The 20373-nt window shown below is 46.4% G+C and overlaps 1 protein-coding gene across 1 annotated transcript in view; it reads right to left on the reverse strand.

The window, feature by feature from the left end:
* Positions 1-20373, reverse strand: part of LOC125716354 (ras-related protein Rab-6B) — a 49532-nt gene that overhangs the window by 23130 nt on the left and 6029 nt on the right. Inside the window, exon 2 of the mRNA XM_048988554.1 lies at positions 1732-1790. Within this exon, the coding sequence (XP_048844511.1) occupies positions 1732-1790 (59 nt within the window). The remainder of the gene's footprint in view (positions 1-1731; positions 1791-20373) is intronic.

The following is a 20373-nucleotide window of genomic DNA, read 5'->3' on the forward strand; positions in this document are numbered from 1 at the left end:
AAGTCAGCTGGTTCCTGTCAGCAAGCCAGCCAATGGAAAGGACTGACATTAAACTCGTGTCCTCGGGGGTGTGGGGGGGGAGCTGATCCCAGGGAGGGTGCCAAAAGCCAACTATAAAGCCCGATGCTGAAAAAGGCATCTATTATGATGACAGAATAAAAGTCCTGTCAAAGCAGAGGATAGAAACCACAATACCGTCATCCTCAAGCTCAGGGTAAACTGCACTGAGCAGAATGGATGGTTTCCTATGGAGAAACGGCCATATTGCTTTCATATTTTTCAACCCCGCTGCCACTCTGCTCTGAGCCAGCATTTGCAAAACATGCTAATTCCTTTGAGGTCGTGCGCTTTCACAGAGGGGTCTGGCCATTGCAGGTGATCCATGTTTTTCTCGCCCTGGACCACAGATGGAAGGGAGGTCCTCAGATTCACACAGGAAGGGCACAGCAAGAGGGAGGAGGTCCGTTGGGGGGGGGGGGGCAGGACTGGTCGAAGTGGTCAAGGAGGCTGACAGCCCGAGATGCCAACCTCACCTGGGTGCCAACTCTGACACGTCGACGCCCACAGCATCATGTTCCTTGGCCATCATGTGATCATGATACTACTGATTCAGCTCCTAGCATAACTGTCATGTGACAGTCTTCCCTGCACACGACGGTGGAACACTAGGGCTCAGCAGGTTTGAGCACTGTCTCAGTGACCGGAAGGTCGTCGGTTCAAATCCCAGGGTCGGCAGAGTGATGTCACCACTGGGCCCCTGACCAAGGCCCTTAATGCCCCGTAACCCCAGGGAATGTTTCACCCGGCTTTCTCAAAAAAGTACATCGCTTCAGCATCTGCTGAAAATTATTTAGAAAGAACTATGGTAACCAATTAGCTAGCGACCGGGCCACTTACAGTACCAATGTACCCTTACTAACCTCATTCCAAAGTGGGTGAGACAATTTATCAGCTTTAAACACCAACAAAGGTCTGCAAAGGTCTACAAAAAACAACCTCTGAACCCAAGCAACCCTTGTGCCACCAACTGTGTCTCCAGAAGGTGTCGCTTCACCAGGCAGCAGATGCTGGAGCAGATGCTGGAGGCCACAGTCATCATCAATTCAACGACAGACATTCTTCTGTTCGATTTGCAGCATCGTAAAGAGCTGATTTAATAATGCCACCACTATCCGAAGAACCTAAATTAGAAGGAATGCAGCATGCAGACAGTATCTTTTCAATCACCTTTTCCTCAGTGGAAGTGAATTCCTCTCACGTAACCAGGCCTCGTGCCCACTGAGGCTCCCTTACTAATGACACGAGTTCACTAACTTTTCAAACCGATTAATTGAATGACATGCGACCAAAAAGTGGAATGAAACGCAGACCGAAAGCTAACGAGAGTTTAATTCAATGACTGTCATGGAGGATGAAGTGTCACTGTGTCCCTGTGAGCTCCAGCTTAGCATTTACATGCGACTGAGCTTCGCGTGTTACCTTAGCGGGAGGATCGAAGACCCAGCTCATGAAGTATGCAGGAACGGGTAAATTAATCATGAAAAATCCTTTGTTCTCTGCTTTTTCAAGACACCAATCACGTCTCTTTGTCCTGAGACAGAACTTTGATGTTCATCTCGAGTCAGAAATTTAATGATGATAAAACAGCTGAAGGTAATGGAGGTGGGGGGGGGGGGTGCAGGAGGAGCTGGGGGAGCTTGTTAGCATCTCTCAACATACAAAAACACATACCTGATACGTGTTGTCGAAGCTGTCATACATGAACCGTGTGATGAGAGACGTCTTCCCAACTGCAAGAGGACAGAGAAGAACGTTAAGACTCATCGTAGAACTAAATAAGGTCATAAAGACATGGAACAGTTACTCTTCACTCCATCCACACATTTTCGGTAACCACTCCTGTAACCAGGTCACAGGGGGTCTGGAGCCTATGGGCACAAAGCAGGGAACAGCTCAGGATGGGGTCCCAACCCATCACACACACAAAGCTGGGAACAACCCAGGATGGGGTCCCAACCCATCACAGGACACAAAGCTGGGAACAACCCAGGATGAGGTCCCAACCCATCACAGGACACAAAGCTGGGAACAACCCAGGATGGGGTCCCAACCCATCACAGGACACAAAGCTGGGAACAACCCAGGATGGGGTCCCAACCCATCATGGGACACATAGAATTTGGTAATTTCAATAAATCTCAACATGTCTTTGGACTGGGGGGGGGGGGAGTACCCTAAGGAAATCCCATGACAACACAGGGAGAACATGCAAACTCCACACACACGGAGCCCAGGCAGGAGACTCAAACCCTGATCACAGAGGTGCAAGACAACAGTGCCAACCACTGCACCACCTACGATCTACTTGCAATTAAAATTTGTATTTATAGTCTTTGTGGTCACAAAATGCCTAGAAGAGGATTTTCGGGGGAAGATGGGAGAGAGTGAAATTATAGGCAAAATAGCACACTCATGGATGCAAACTCTCTCTCTACCAACCATGTGGATCCTTAAAGAATCTCCCTGAAATTGAATACTGCTGTGTTAGTATCTAACCACATCCCGTCTCCCTCATGTCGATATGCACACAGTGTTTTCCGTGAGCTTTCGAAATTTAGATCCTGCCCCGAGGCCTTTCTGTAAACCCACAGAACACCAAGCCAAGCTGTCTGCGGACAACGTTTATCTCGTGTCTGTACCAGGCAACGCTGAGCCCAGCAGCGTTCAGGGCCGATCTGTCCGCTCAGACTCTGCGTCTGCAGCACAGTAAAGCACTTGTGTTAATGTCAAAGCCCTGAAACAAATACAGTTTGTGGAAACATACAGACAAAGAAATGTTTTCAAAGGAGCATCAACGGAGGGAAAGAGGCTCTCTCCTGATTGGTCGCTTTACAGCAGCTGGGCACACGCACTGACGGCTGTCAGTGACTAATTTCGATTGAAATTTCCTAGAATAAAAGGAGCCTGTCTTATTTAAACTGGAAAGAAATGAACTGGCTGGGCCTGTTGGGTTTTTTTACGGAGTGTGGGTAAACATACACTTAACAAAGGGGGCGCTGTTCCACCCCATACTCTTCTGCCCTCAGGACACCCTCAAGGGCAGAGTAATCAGGCCAGCTTCCTTTCACCCTCCCCTCCCCCCCCTCTCCTCAGACCCTGCTTGGCTTTCCCTCCTCTGCTTTCATGGGCAGAGGGTGAGCCATGAGGGACCAGGTAGGGAAGCTTCCACTGAGGAATATCTGTACCTGGCAGCTGGCAGGGCACGGCCAACCAAACACGCTTCCCGGGTTTCAATTTCACATAACAGTCATTGCCTTTCTCCGGAGGACCGAAAATACATTTCAGGCTTTAGCTGGACACTAAAGGGAACACGAGGAGCCCGGTATCGATGTTTCCCAGAGATGGGGGAGTCCATCTTTTAAAAGTCACTCCATCTAAGCAATGGAATGATCCACTGCAGGCCTCCTGAGCATGACGGCTGCCTGATTTTACATCTGCTAAATGTTTAATGTACTGCAGTTGAATGCATGAAGAGCATGTATTACTCAGGCTAAGTATACACACAATGAAGACAAAGGCTAGTGACCACACCCAGTGGTCAGGCTTCTTCCAGTACGCCGTTTCTCAGTCAGCGTCAACAGGCACAGGAAGAAGCCTCCCCAGCTGAATCGATTGTACATTATTCATTTTAGACATACATCTTCTGGCTATTCATTCATCAGACATCAATATATCTTACAGGTGTTTCCAGCATCTGTACTATTTTGCGCTTTCAGGTAGATTTCAAACTGCATTTCATTGTCGGAGTACTTGTTCTTCATTCATGCAATGACAAAGCTGAATGTAATGTGAAATCCTCCTGTTCTTAGAAGCACTCAGAGCTGTTTTCACTCATATTTGGGGGAAGGTTTAAAAATCCCAGCCACACAAAGACACCCAGATCCGTGTTGAAGGAGCAGAGCATGCAGAAAATGTCAGAAGTCTTGTATTTTGTCTATTACTTATGGTTAAGGTTAGGACATTTTTGGAATTAGCGTTTTGCCCATAGGAATGAGAGTCCCTATAAAGATATGAGTGTGTGTGTGTGTGTGTGTGTGTGTGTGTGTGTGTGTGTGTGTGTAAACGTCACTTTAATAGCTCCTTTTTTGCTTCGCATGCAAAATCACCCCGAAACTGGGTGACGGAGAGAGCCTCCGTGTTCCCTGCATTTAATCATTAAAAAAACATGAAGGGGCTTGTGGTTCACAGACACCGTGACAATTAATTACCAAGGATGCGAGGTCTCACAGAGGGGGCTTAATGTGCTTTTTATGTAAACTCACATCTATTTGGCTTATGTCTGTTTAAATCTAGTTCATCAGGAGATGAGCTGGACTTGGGTTAGTGCTCTGAGATACATAACCCACACACACACACAATCACACACACACACACAAGCACAGTCGTGTAATCATATCTTTTCGGGGACTGCTCATTCATTTCTATGGGAAAAATGTTAATTGCTAACTACCTTAACCTTAACCTTAACCCCTACCCAGCCCTAACCATAACCATAACCATAAGCAGCCAAAGAAAACACAAGAGTTTTTGCTGGAAACTGGTCCCCATAAGGTAAAAAAAAAAACAAAAAAAGGGTATTCATCACATTGTGGGGACATTTGGTCCCCACAAGGTAAGGTATACTTGGACCACACACACACACACACACAGTTCGGGTGTAAGCCATACGAAGGAAGGCCTGAAATCATACAAAACTGCAGCTACTGAATAGGGCCCCCAGGAAGTCGCACCTTACCGCTGTCCTGCGAACATGAGTGTCACTTGAAATTCCTAATGAAGCACTGGCGAGGTCTAACGGGAGACCAGCGCTGCCCGCAATCACGCATTAACATCCACATGCATCCGTTACCCACCAACACGCCAAGATCACGGCCAGAACGACACAGATGTGTGCAGGCCTGCCTCACGAGGGCGGCGCTTCTGACAACCGGAGCCTGTGCAGAGAGAACTTAATAAACAAAGTAATTACCACGGTTTTTAAGTCTCATTATCAACTCAGTCTGCAAGGCAGCATTTTGTTTACAGTTTTAATCACTAAATATTCTGATTAGCATCGGTTCAGTTATCTCTGCCGAGGCGCATTTGGTTCCGACTTCCCTCTTAATCAATCCGCACAAATGGTGTTCCGAATAACTTCAGCTGGAATTATGGCTACATCACGCAAAGGGCAGGCGAGTCAGTGGCACGAGATTCCCTAAAACGCCTCCTATCCTTCGGAATTCCTATTACAGGTGTCGCACTTTGGGGAAACAAAAGTGTTAAATAAGATCCAAGCTTATTATACAGATCTGTGGTCTCATTTCATGAACTGATCACAAGCTGTAATGGTTTATTTATCCAGCATTTTTCATAAATAAATAGCTCCCACATTAGAGAGTTAATTGGCATTTTAAAGGAGTCTGATAAGCTCTCTGGATTTGAATGCTACGTAGCGGAGAATTTCCTTCAGTCATTTACTTTGTTGAGGATATAAGAGAACGTGGCCTTGGAACCCAGAGTGGGAGGGACTTTCCAGACACTGTCAATCATTGGCTGAGAAAGCTCAACTCTCATTGGTTACTTTGCTGGATCCCACTGAGTTTAACGCGCGAGTGATTGAGCACACACACAATTCTCACCCACCAAGGAGTCCAAAGCCTCAATGCACCAATCGCCAGACTATCATTATTTTTAAATTTAAATGTTTGACGCCTTTAGCAGAGACAATCTCCGAGGAACCCGTTTTCTATCTCAATTTAAATATGTAGAAAATGCACAATGTCACAATGACATCACACGGGAAACAACCGGGCACAGAGGCCCCTTGATTAAATCGCTGCAAGGAAAGTTAAGGGGGGGGGGGGAGCACAAAACTGTTCAGTTTTATCACATAGCACTTATGATAACCTGCAGCACGGCCAAATGAGAATAGTGAAACGCCGAGGCAATTAGAGGAAAAGATGAATGCAAAGTCTGGGATGCATGTAACCATGGCAACTCCTATGGAGGCAAGAGTACTCGCAGTCCTGACGGTCCGTTTTACCCACTTACATCACCCAAGGATCACTCAGAAGACAGCGGACATTAAAAGGGGTGGGGGCCATTAGCAGACCGCGAGGCCAAGAGCCCCTCCAGCTTGGTACGTTAAAGCAAAGAGCGGGGGCCATGATGCAGCGGACCGTGAAGAGGGACAAGACAGATCTCCACACAACTCCACCCCCCTCGGTCACGCTGTCACTGATCACACCTGCACTGCATTACACCTGGATTTTGCATGATCCTGAGCAAGGTGAATCACAGCAGTTACAGCAAGGGGTAGGTTTGTTTCAATACTAAGTAAATAGCTAGCGACTAAAGGCAGAAGATCACAGGTAGCTAACTGGTTAGCAGAACATGCTGCCTGAGGATAAGGAACACATTTAATATTTAGTGTTGTGACTCTCTGGGGCCGACAGAGGGGCCCAAACCTCAGGGACCCCACGTAAATGCATGGCGGAGTGCTGGTTAACACCGTCGCTGGTTAGTTTCCTATAAACTACACACATTAAGTATTATTTGTTCAGTCCCTGGGGTGGAGTCACAGAGCAAGAGAAACTGCCCTGTTTATTGGGGTTACGGTTTGTGCACCACGAGTCAGAGGTGCAGTTGTTGCTCATATAGATGGAGCAGGAACACGCTGCAGTGCGATGCAGTTATCCAGCGATCAGGCCGTTAACATCGACACACTGAAAGAAAAGAGTGTTACGTCTTTCCGTGTGACTGCTTTCCCTGTATCAGCACGATGTAGCCCTAATCCGTATTAACATGGACATACTGAGCACGGACAAGAGCGGCGGAGGCTAACAGAGCTAACGATGAGGACATCTGGTTCCACCCGCCGCGGAGCTCATAAAGACGGAGTCCATCCTTCGGGGGGGGGGTGAAGAAAGGTCAGCTCCAGGGTCACTCCCGCTGTGCGTCCCACCAGAAAACACGTCATCTGGGGAGCATATGCGTAGCAAAGGACACTATTTCACTTACAACAGCCACGCCATCCCATAATATTACGGCTCATATCGGTTCGCATCTCCGGTTCTGCCATGGAACTCTACAGGAAGGTCTCCGACTCATTTCCTCACTGTTAGTGCTCTGCAAAATCTCCGGGAAAGATAAGCAACACCATCACCCATCAAAGCTGTACCAGCACACGATATCCTGCCGGCCGGCCAAATGGCGTCCGCACAGAAATCCCCTCTGTGCCTTTAATCCTGAAAGGCGTCAATACGAGAAACCGCGATGAACCGTCGGTCACGCTCCTGCCACAAAGCGAAGCCTGCAAACCAATTTAGGGAAGAAAATAATAATGATTACAAAGGACGTGGTGTGTTGCATATCTGGTGAGGTTCTGGAAAGGGTTCAATACTCCCCAAAGGTACCTGTAATTATTTTAAAACTCTAATTTAATTTGAAAAGCAAAGCGTGGCTAGCACTAATTAACTTGGAAATTCCCAAATCAAACGGGTGGAGGTGGAGGTCTCACTGACGGGTGATTGAAAGAAGGCACAAGATGCTGCCACTTGTTTATTACTCTCTCGTATCTCTCCGGCAGCTCGATTTTCGTTTCTATTACGATCCTTAATCAGTCCTGGCTCTGCCACTAGCCGACTACCCGCCAATCACCCGGCCTTCCATCTGAGAGACGACTCAAACTGTGCAAATTAAAGTCGCTGTCAGTTCATCGCGATCATTGGCAGCCTCCGAGAAATACGGCAGTGCAAACAAAAGCTATCAGACGGTAAGACAACTGGCCAAACTGGGGCCGAACCCAGGCTAAAAATCGCTATTTGGGACCTTTATTGATTCCATCAATAAAATCTTATCACCAGGGCCAGGCTGGACGATTTTCCAAAGCATGGGGACACCTTGATTAAACGATGCAGACTGAAGGCTTCTTCCAAATCTCCACGTTAGCTTGGGCATCCGCTGGGCCTCCGTTCCGGACAGACAGGCCTGGCGAACAGCTTCGCCGAAGCAGATGGTCAATTTGCATAGGAATGTAAATAGTGATTAAACGACTCCATTGTTGCAATGAAATAAGCAGCTAGCTATGCAAATAATGGTTTAATTTTCCCAAACAGTAATTTCTCTTGAGTGGGTGTGTGGACTTGCTCCGCAGCTGAAAACAGGCCAATAAATAAAAGTACCCTTGTACAGCGTCGTTTAGTCTGATAGACTTAGCTGAACATTAGCGACCATTAACATTAATGACACTATGTAAATACGAAATTATGTGGGGGGGGGCCTGCTAATTTGGGTGCTGCTGATACACAGAAGGCACACAGACACACACACATGCGCTAAAGGCGTCTACAGGGTGTCGAAGTCTGTTCTCACAGTATCCCGGCCCTTTGAGATGCATGGAGAATAAGTTCATTCTTGCATTGCGTTTGAATACCGCTGTCTTTCCCCTTTTGGGGCCGGGCTCCTATTGCCCGATGAATTAAACCCTAATTGAGGGATGAAGGTGTTACCCAGGGGGACGGGTAGGCAGTTTTACAGTCGTAACGAGAACCACGGATCGGCTTCCTGGAGTTTCAGCACGGAAACCTCAAGAGCGTGACCTGTACAGGACTTCCTGGGGCCGCCTCGGATTTTGGTTGGCTGCACGCGGCGTCCGTGCATCATTTTCCCCATCAAACAGACCTAGACGAACCTCTGGGATGCTGTCGCTATGTGCGATATGGTTTGCCAGTGACTGGGCGTCCAGGATTTTACGGGACTGAGGCCGCCACTGCAGCTCGCGCTGGTTCGCGCAGCAGCAGGTCGCCATAGAGAAAACGCGGCGACTGCCAGGAGAACACAGCCTCTCTCTCCCCTCCCACTTTCAAATTTATCTGAATTTACATAGCAATTTATTTTCTTTCCATGCTAATTAGGCTTTTGCCCACTCTAGCTTAATTAGCCCCCTCCCTGTGCCATCAGGAACAGAAATCAACTGCCTCATATTGTCAGAAACAATTTGTTTGCGTTTTGATAACGCTCGGCTTGAAGGCTGCAATAACGATCTATATGCAGTGACACATAATTTACTTTCATATAAGCACACAGACGGCGATCCTGGTGTGGAGATTAGACACGTTATGAGTCGTACTTAGCTTTCCTTCTGTCAGGAAAGCATAATGTTCTTATTCTTACAGGACAACACGTCGAAAGGAAATCCCACCCCTATATGAAAGGACCGTAATGGATAGCATGCGCTTCCAATTCAATTACTGTGAACAAACCCAAAGCCTTAATAGTTTTTTTTTCACCTTTCAAGTGGGTATTGGCCCATGGCAATGCCGGGTAACAGATTAATCATACAACTCCCACGCCGGGTGAATCGCTAATTTGCTAGCGGTGTTGCTCCGGCAAGGCAAAACCACAAGGTCACATGATCTCTACTGCACATGTGGTCTTGAAGTCACTGTCAGTGTAATGTGTAGTAAAGGCGTATTGCTCGGTAAGAAAAACACAAGCACATTCATTTTTATAGCTGGTCAAAGTGCAGGAGGTCACCGAACATCTGACCGGCATTTCGGAATGCAAAGAGCCCATTCCCTCAAACCAATTACCCCCGCAGCCCATAAGTGGTTTGGCCCGGAGCGGAAAACCCTCTGTTAGTTTGAGTAAGTACCGGCTGTCCGTCATTTGTTCCCCTACTTCAAACCCCATCGTCTCTGTTGGCTTGTGCCTCCCTACCATTAAATTAACAGGATCCTTTTTATTTATAACCCCATGTCTACAACAAACCTGTCCCTGAAAAAAAAAAAATCACAAAATATATATACAGTTCCCGTAGATCATGGAAGCACTAGGTACCCTCTTGGTGACCCCGGACTGGGCCAGATCCACTCCCCTCCGCAGGGGCTTCACCGATTCGTGGATAGCGGTGAAGAGTGGGGTTGCTCTTTCACGCCCCTGCTGTGCAAAGAGTGCAGAGGGAATCACCAATTTTAGGAGATCGGAGGCGGATTCCAGGAGGGAAAGCTTGGATCTTACATAGACAAGACAGCGAAGTGTGAGACGTGTCCACCAGCAGCAGGTCTACAGGGTCTAAAGATGCAGGATGCAACTCATTTTGCTGTGAGCCGGAGAGCTCATCACAACCACTAAATGACTGCATATATGCATGCTAAGTCATTACCGAGGGATTGCTCATTAGATGCATTACTACAGGATCGATAGTCACATGGGACAGACAAACATAGATATGATTAGCGTATTAAGCATATTTCTGGTTCGTATAAGGCACTGAGTGCATGCAGTGAAACGTCACTGCTGAACAAAGAACTGCTCAAGAATTCTGTAAATTGTTTTTCTTATGCGATTCCTTAAACCAATTAAGACCAGATGCTGTGACACAATGTTTCAGGAAGGTGGCCTAAGCAACATGACAAAACTAGTCAGTGAATATACCCCAATCCAGGCCAATCAGGGCTCAGGCCCCGCCCACTAGAGGTCAGAGCAGCCAGTCCAGGTCTAGTAGGGAGACATGACTGTCTCTCGCTCTCCTAGAGACAGGCAGACCATACACTGTGACTGCCTAAGCCTTAACACAGCACAGAACTGTGTGAGGCAAGCAGCCCCCCCTCCCAGCACCCGGCAGCAAGAGGCACGTCAGGCTCCCATCGAGGGACCACTGGAGAGTAACAGGGCTCAGCTGAGGCCCTCGAACCTCTCCTCCAGCTGCGACTATGTTAACATGCAGAAACATTCGCTGGCAGATGGGCTGTGAATCAATTACTGCTCCTGCACGTAGGAGACAAATTAAAGGCGTTAAATGGAAGTGCCCCCCCCCCAGAAGGAAAACCACAAAAGGCCTTTGAATGAAATGAACTGGGTGCCGAATTAGTAAATCAACAAAGCGGCGCGACACTGAAACACGTTACTCTTCCAAAGCAGACAGTACATATCGCCGACACCAGCCAGTGCCAGGACACCACCAAGGGATACACCTCGTGTTCCAGTCTCGCTGCTTGGCTGTCATGGAATTTGTAATTAAACTTTTATTCTTTTCCTTTTTTTAGCTGCCAGACTTGACAGGAATCAGCTCTGACGGAACATAAACGATTTCAGGAGAACTTGTCACTGTCAAAAGACAAACGACAACTGTCAGAACAGGTTGAAAGAGAGAAAAAAACAATGATATCAGATTACATTTGTATGGCTTTCATGTTCATACAGAAGGTGACTAAATGTAATATTATTATTATCGTCATCATCATCATTATCATCATCATCATCATCTGGGCAATTGCATTCCTCTGAGCCTCTTTGTTTATTTTAATTAGGTAAAACATTGAAACACAATTTTATTTCAAATCTTGTAGAGGTGGAATTAAAGTTACTCTCATCTGTCCTTCAACTCAACCATCCTTCATTACATATTAAACATGCATGTTTGCTACAAAAACGCTGCCAAATTAGTACAGATGTCAGCGAACTTCGAGGCTTCTAGCATTAACCTGTCCAAAGGAGACCCGGAATTCAGGTTACTAACGGATTCTGACAGCCAACGTCTGACAGAGCAGTAGATGGCACTTTCCCACGATGCAACACCCCAGAATCACCTCCACCCCGTAGGTGAAAAGAACGATTTCACAATTTTCCTAGCCGAAAATTTCAAAATCATACAGCACAACGACCCGGAGACTCCCAACAGCAACCTCAGAAAGGAAAAGGGGATGTAACACTGCCGCCCTGCAGTAACACGTGACGAAATGAAATTAAAGAACAGCAGGCTGGTGTCGGCTTCGTATCCAGCACGAATATAAGATTACAATTTGCTGGATGAACGAGGCATTTAAGAGAGAGAGAAATCGGCCTTGAAGGGGCAGCATGAGGCTGCATAAGATGCATAATCAAAGCAGTAAGACTCCACAAGTCGAAGGCGGCGGCGATTCCAGTGAAGCAGAAGCTAACAGAGATATTGGTGTAAAATATTCCTTTTGTCCCGACACTGAGAAAATCCCCCTTTTTATGTCCCTCCCAGGTGAATTTTTTCTCCTTTTGGTTTTATTACAATTGTCATGATAGGAAAAACTCGGCTCGATGGGGAAACGTAATTCCCATCTGCCGAGAAAAATGAATTCAGGCTCTCCAGTTAGCCAGGGCAGTGTGTGACTTTTCATAGAATAAATCAATTAATAGAGATTAGTGTTAGACAGGCTTACAAGCGTTCAGGCTGACAAACATTGAAGTGTTCTGGATTCATATTTGACCTTACAGTCAGTTCTTTGGTGGAATAGCGTAACTCAGCATAAAATGTACTCTTCCCTTTGGGGCTTGCCATATGCAGATATACTCCTCGGAGTTCCTCTATACAGTTAGACCCCTTTTCCACTGCAAAGGTGCTGGTGTTGGTTCGGTGCCGGTCCCCAGTTTGGAACCAGTGCAAAAAAAACTGGTGCTGGCCCTGCAAATTCAGCTCCTAACTGGCACCAAAACTTTGCTGGTCTGGAACCAAGCATATGTGATGCCATGAAAGGTAGGTGGAGTAACCATGGCAACTTTAAAAGGGGCAGTTCACCCCAACTAACGATCTCTGTGCTTCACAGTGAGGCGTCTGCATTTGCTAACAGGCAGTCTGGCCCACCCTTCCTGAGCAAACTGCTCAAGCTGCCTCAGGATTGGAGGGTGGCGTCTCCACACTGCAGGTGTCAGATCTTTCCATGTCCAATAGGATTAAGATCTGGGTTCATGGAGGACCATTTAAGGATAGTCCAATGATTTGTTCTCAGCCATTCTTGAGTGCTTTTAGCTGTATGTTTTGGGTCATTATCCTGCTGGAGGACCCATGTGACTGAGGCTGAGCTTTCTGACACTGGGCAGTATGTTTTACTCCAGGATACCTTGGTAGTCTTGAGTCTTCATTGTGTCCTGCACAGATCCAATGTTGCTCGTCCCAGATGCAGCAAAGCAGACCTAAAAGGACACCAACCCCCCTCCATGTGTCACAGTAGGTCGGTGGTCTTTTCTTTTAAGGCTTCATTTTTCCTTCTGTAAACATAGAGCTGATGTCACTGACCAAAAAGCTCCAGTTCTGTCTCATCAGTCCAAAGGACTTTCTCCTAGAAACTTTGTCAGGTTTGTCAGCGTGCATTTTGCTGAATTCCACTCTGGCTTTATGTTTTTCTGTCAGTAGTGGAGCCCTCCTGGGTCTTCATCCATGGAGCTCATTATTGTTCAAAATGTGATGGATGGTGAGATCAGAAGGTGACGGACCTTGACCTTGGAGCTCCGCTTGAATGGTTTCGGATGGTTTCTTTTGTCTCTTTTCCTACCATCCACACTGTCCTTCTGACCAACCTGGGCTTGCATTTCCTCTTGCGTCCACATCCTGGGAGGTTGGCTAGAGTCTCATGAATCTTATACTTTTTAATAATTTTGGCATCTGTGGTCACAGGAACAGGAAGCTGCTTGGAGATGCTCTTATAGCCTTTACCTTTAACACTTATCTGTAATCTCCTTTCTGAGCTCCTCAGACAGCTCTCTCCTTTGCTGTCTCTGGTCCATGTTCAGTGTGGTGACACAATGATACCAAACAACACAGTAGCCTGTCCTTTCCCATTAAATAGGCTGAATGGCTGATGAAATGCTTGAGGCACCTGTGATACTAATTAAGGTTAAACAGTTTGAAACATGACTATAATGCACGGATAAATAGTCTCTGTAGGGATACCAACAAATCCGTCCATACCATTTTAGCATAAATTTCTAAAATAAACAACAAATCATTTCTTTTCACAATTATACTGGTTTACTCGATCGCGTACTAATGGCGTGCAGGTATACATTAGGCAATTGCTTTTAACTGAATCACTTTTCAGGAGAAATGAAGCATTTGTTTCAATGAGCTGTAAGGGTACCAACAAATTTGTCCACATCTGCATGTTATGTGCATTGGCAGATAGATATTAGTATGCATGTAATTTGAATGAAACGGGACAGAGGACTTTCCATTTCGTAAGATACTAAAAGTATGTTCAGTAGCATTCCCAGTTATGAACGTTAGGAGGATGTGGGGGCTCCGCACCATCTTCCACGGGTGGATGGAGAGCTCCGCCCCTTTCCCCACAAAAGCGACCCGCGCGCTGGGTCACGGACGGCCCGAGGTGAGGCACGGTGACGTGGCGAAACGCATCTCCTTCTGCTGCCTCTGAACGATTGTTAGGGCCATATGTCGGTTGCTGTGCCCAGCTACCCTGATAGAGGGTAACAGACGCTACCATGTTTAAACTGGATTAGATAAATTAGATTTGGCACATAAGGTGTTTGTTCACATAGAGACAGAGTGTGTGTGTGTGTGTGTGTCTTTAGTGAGACCACTGACATATACTTCTCTGGGTATATAACCCCCTCACTTACAGGATGCCTGCAGATTAGGTGGGTGTCTGTTCACATGAGCGTGATATATATATAAAAAGAGAAGGATTAGATAACGTAGAAGGCAAACTGATTACTTAGGCATGAGTAAAATGCCCATTTGCCATATTTATTGGATCTGTCACAGCTTCATAAATGAGTCATTATTAGGGAACCCAGCTAATAAGGACAACTTTTTTTTTTAGGGATTTGGTACCGTGGTGGTTTGTTCCATTCCTCAGTTCTTTCTTGTCATCGTCTAAGTCCATTTAACCTAATCGGTCATCTCAAATCCAAGCACACGAATCCTAAGACACTTAAAAGGCAATGAACAACAATCAGGCAAAATCACATTTTAGTCCAGGTCACGTGAGGCAGAGCTACTGGAGCCTAGAAAACGTGAAAAATTCCTCTGGCAGCTTAGGAGCCTGTGTTTGACTGGGCCTGGAGCAGCACTTCAAAGGTGCTGCGTGACGAACCCAGGAGAAGGAACCAGGCAGCCGCTGTGTTCAAAGCAACGCCGAATAACTGCTTAGAACTTCATAGCAGCGATTCTGCGAAATGATGGTGAAGGGGAACCAGGCAGGAACAAAGGAGAAGAAAAAGGCCTTTTCAAAGCGTACATCCGCCCAACACTGAAGACGACAAAATGAGGCACTTACACATGTACGTGTGTAGCTGTCCGGCATGTGACGCTGCCTAAGATCTCCGACACACTTCAAGGATGTCTGACTCAGGCGTGTTCCAGAACAGGTCACTCTGAATACCGTGGTAAGGACGCTGCCTTGAGATTTAATTTCCAGTGAAGCACATTTTATCTCTCTCCTTTAGGCACTTTCAGAGATTTAAAGACGAAGGTCTTTTTAAGTTTCTACACACATACAGTACAGCTCTGGAAACAATTAAGAGACCACTATATATATTTTTTTTTTAAATCTGCATTTTTAAATCCTGGGTTAATCCTGGTTCTGCTGGTTTAATCCTGGCAGAAGGTTACACTGCGAGGCAGGCTGCTTTCAGGCTCGAAGTTTCTAAGACGGCAGTAAACAGGAAGGAAATGAAGCAGGAGACACCGGCAATGACCAAAAACTGGCCAGGTGGAGGGCAGAAGCAACTTTCTAAAGCAAGACATGACTGTTGACTTATCTGACAATGTCTTACGCACTGGAGGATGACCTCAAGTGACCTTCAAAAAACTAGGAAATGTGAAGTGATGTTAAGTGCACTGCTAGGACAATTCATAACAGGCTCTGAAAAGACCCATAAAATAAGGAAAAAGCCCTTTATGAATGAGAAACAGGGAAGAGCCAGGTTGGAGTTTGCAAACAAAGTTAATATTTTTACACAGATGCATGACCATAAATAGAGAAATGAGTGAAACTGAATATTTTGCTGTGGTCTCATAACAGCTTTCCAAAGCTGTATGTACAGCACAGAAACACCAGTCACTTTTAATTGAAACTAGTTTTATGTTCTATCCTTATAATTCCAAGATCTATACGTGTTAAACTCAATCCTGCAAGACCGACTTCTTTGTCATGTCGAAGCCCAGGAAGTTATCTTGGTAAAAGCACAGACTTTTAACTCAAAAGTTGCTAGATGACACACAGCAGGGACCTTCTCTAAAAGCCCATCGATTCATCCAGGCCTGTTTGACTGGCCATGATGAATCGTCTAGTTTCTCATATCTTCTACCGCCGCTCGCAGCAGAAACCATCCCAGCCAAAACGCTCCCGTCTGAAACAGGAGGCCAGCCAATCAAAACCCACAATTCCCAAGGTCTGCTGATTTAGGAGCTAAACGACACATTGAGATACTCATCTTGGCGTAGATAATGTGTGCGATCTAAATGACATTCACATTGAGCAGATGACGGTGTTTTGACACAAATTCAAATTAAGATCTTCCCAGTAAGCCTGCTGACAACATTATACCTCAGCATTGTATGCATGTTATTTCAAAATGACGTTCTTATGAAATTAGCCTGACAGAAAGACAGTGGTTAGAACAAACAGATTTTTCTTTGATAAATGTGTACACTTTACAACAATAAATATAAATAAGCAATTAAACGCACAAACGATATAAGAATGGATTCTTGCTGTTTACTTGACTTTGAATTTCTTCCACTGTCACTGTCAAGATCGGCCCTTGGTGGCAGCTCCAATAACACCCCCAAAGCAGTGGTTTGATGAGATTCCCTGGGGTAACATTAGGGGGCAGCCTTCGTGCCTAAAAACCCAGCACACGCAGATGGGGGTAGAGAGGTGGCTAAATGCTGGAGTTTCAGCAACTAAGGGCAAAATTTTTTTCCTCAATAAGCTGCTTTGGGTATTTACTGCCTTTGCAAGCAGCACTGTGTGTGTGGAGGGTAACCATATAAAGGCAAAGTGCTCTGCTTGGTGACGGCCCCAGTCTTATAAACAATGAGGCGTAAAAGTGTCAGAACAAACCCAATTGGACGCCTTGTTATTCCTAGCTTCCCGTAATTGGCCCATCTCCCCGTGATGAGAAGGAGCCCTAATTGGATTATTATTTATAGTGAGGGATGATGCCCATCAAGGTAAAAGGCAGCTGAAAGTCCAGCAAGCCCCCCCCTGGGGAGCAGGAAAGAGAGAAATAAACCGGGTAAAGAAAACAGACATTTTTTCCCACGACAAACAACACAATGGTAGACTATTATTTTCTCAGAATCACCTGGAAATCAGAAGAAATCTCAGGCCAAAATGCCCATTTCCATCCCAAGAGTTTTAAATGGTCTGACCATGAGTTCTGCACCAGTGCCAGGGAGCTTCTTACCGGCCATGAGCTGGAGGAGTGATCACCATTAGGACAGATAGAGAAACCAGCTCAGTGTCACCGTGATACGAGAGCAGCCTCCTGGGCCTGCCTCAGGTCCTCCGGTCAGGCCTGATGGATGAGACGGCTGCGGCCATGACCTCCGCTGAGAGGCTCTTCACGGCCCCCTGAGGACGAACCCTGTGCCCCCAGCCCCCATCCCAACAAACACAGAGGCTTCATGCCAGGTTCACGGTTACTCTGCACCTACCGGATTGATCAGGGAAAATGGAGAGGCTCTTGGCCGGTGCAGGCGCCCGGTAGAGCACCAGCTTGGTCTTGGTTCGGTGTTGCGCACATCGGGGGACACGTGTGACTCTCATTACCATCAGTAATGCTGATGTGGTAAATCAGGACTCATCATCAAGAACAATTCGCAACAAACTAAAAACAAAAAAAAAAAGATGACTGCAATCTTCACTGAACTCACATCTCCTCTGAGCTGGAAAGAGGCTATGTTTATTTGGGCCAAGTCTACAAAAATGTGCTTCTGACCGCTGAGATTTAAAAAAAAAATAAATATATATATATATATATATATATATATATCCTTTGGTCTGACAAGCTAAGGCCCTTGGTCAGGCTGACCCGCTAGCCAGAGGCTCCGCTGGGCGGAGGTGAGGAGGTGAGGAGCTGCCTGATATGGGGAGACGTGGGAGGTGCCATAATGAATTGAGAATGCTGACTCCCCCCGCAGTGATGCTTCTGTAACACATTTACAGGCTCGTGGTGTATAAATATGAGGCTGTAACTGTGGAAAAAAAATGAAACGCTGGGACCAAACTTCTAGTGTGGTTTTAACGAGGTCCTGGTTATGCTGGAGACCCTGACCCTTCACAATCCTGCCACCGCACCCACGTCCTACCCAGACATCCATATCCTGACAGCACTGCGACAGTGCACACCAGTGACATCTTACTGGAGGGGAACGGCACCATCAAGGTAAATGGAAGACAGCCCTGGAAATAACCCACCTGGAAGGTATGCAGTTTCAGATCCAGAACGTACGGACAGTTGCTAATTTCCAGAACATTCAGCGCACTACTGCTCCCTTGCCGTGCCACTGCATATTTTCTCACTGATACGGCGCTCGGTTTATGGGACGAGCGCATGAAATCGCAGATCATAGTCAAGCTGCCTCATAAACATTTTATTGAGCAGTGTTTTACTCAGAAGCATATTGGTGCTTTCTAGTCTGAACATTTTTACAATAGCGTTTATGAAGATGGCTCCTATTCCCCGATTGATCTAGACACACCCATGTGACATCCAGGCAGGAGCAAGCAGATGTGCATTCTGCGTTAGCGTTAGCGTTAGCCTTGAAGCCTAGGAGGGCCTTATGGACCTTATGACCAATTACCAAACCGGCTGGTTCGATCAATAACCTTAGCCGGTGGGGGGACGGCTGCAGACCGGCTGCCCGGCCCTCAGTCAGAGACAGAGCGGCTGCAGAGAGGTGAAATGAGATGTGAAATGAAGAAGACTCAAAGCTATCTCTAGATGTAGGCCAGCCGCTCAGAGGAGGACACAACCCCGACCCCAGACCTCCTCCTCGTCCCTCCACTGGTAAAGCTTCATCCCAAACGCCTACCAGTCAACTGGTCGAATAAGCGAAAGGCCGAAAGATGCTGCTTCATATTGCTATACCTAAATTTAAGGTAAAGAAGGTCCATTTCCCTGAGCAAAACATATAGTAGAGCCAGACCTGGACCCACTATTTGGTACGGTTCCTGTGAGGTCCCTTGTGATTCCTCCAGCAAATCCTCGGTGGGCTTTTAAGCAGGCAGTTGGGGGCAGTGTGCAACAACTGAGATAACAACTGCTTACACCCATATGTAGCTTATATACTAATACCCTGGCGCTCACTGGAAGCTCAGGCATGCCCGTACTTATGCCTAGTCATTTCCTTGACAGCCATCTTTGTAACGTGCTATTTGCCTCACTTGCTTTCGACAAAAACGTCTGAAAAATAAAATGAATGGATTCTCAGCCGGTCCAAACCGGGGACACCTGGAAGAAGTTGACATTTTTGGGATCTCCCCTGAAAACCGCTGAGTAACACTCCCTGTGTCATTATGCTAAGCCCTCATTCACCACAAAAAATAAAAAATAAAACTCCACACAATTATGCGTATTGCCCCGAGCGGCTGCTAACCAGTTAATGGGCCACATGAATGCATGAGTACAACGGCTGTTACGCGGTAATTACCGCAATGGTTAGGGCTGTCCCCATAAATACATCAGCCGATTGGGGAAAATATTAGTGCTGCCAGACCTTTGTGACGATCGTGCCTCAATGACCGATGAAACCTGTGTCAACACAGAGAATTTAGTGCCGAGGCCTTTTTGTCAACCTCGCACTTTCTCTTTGTGACTTATTAAGAAGGGGTTACATAATCAATATGTCCAATATCGTAATAGCTGGAGCAGCACAACCTTTCACTCTTTCAATATTAACGGACACAGATATTAAAAACCATACTTGACTGAAGGGAAGTAGGAACAGCGCCTCCATCAGCTTCGATGAAAGAATGCAGGCAGAATCTGACAGCGGTTAGTCAGCCATCAAGTGCCAGATGGCTACGAGCAGGACTGGATAAGCGATCATGGAAAATGAATGCCTGGATGATGACCTTTAAGAGCTGAGGGGTAATACAGGAAAATTGTTTGATTGTTCATCATTTCTGTAAACAAATTTCGCCCATTTGGACAGCATTTCAACACGGCCCTTCTTGGAAAGACCTCTGCTTGCATGCTTATCTAAACACTTCATACATACGATGTATCAGAATAGATACATGACAAGAGAAGGCATTAGCACATTAGCAACATTCATCATGAGACTTCGCCACTCAATGGGCGCCCTGGTAAGATTTGGCTACCCACTGATTGTCCGACAACTCAATCCATACCATCCCCTAGCAACAAGTCGAGTGCAGAGGAAGTACAGTCTACCTGCCGGCGGACGACGTGGTTTAATATGGAGGACATTACTATCATGAGGAATCTGCACCACTGGAGTCCGTAGATTCATCACAGGAAATCACCAAGTTTGCTCACTCCGGCTATGAAACATTTGATGTATTAAACACGGTGCAGTGCAGAGCAACT

Source organism: Brienomyrus brachyistius, chromosome 21, assembly GCF_023856365.1.
Source record: "Brienomyrus brachyistius isolate T26 chromosome 21, BBRACH_0.4, whole genome shotgun sequence".
NCBI classification, from domain to species: domain Eukaryota; kingdom Metazoa; phylum Chordata; class Actinopteri; order Osteoglossiformes; family Mormyridae; genus Brienomyrus; species Brienomyrus brachyistius.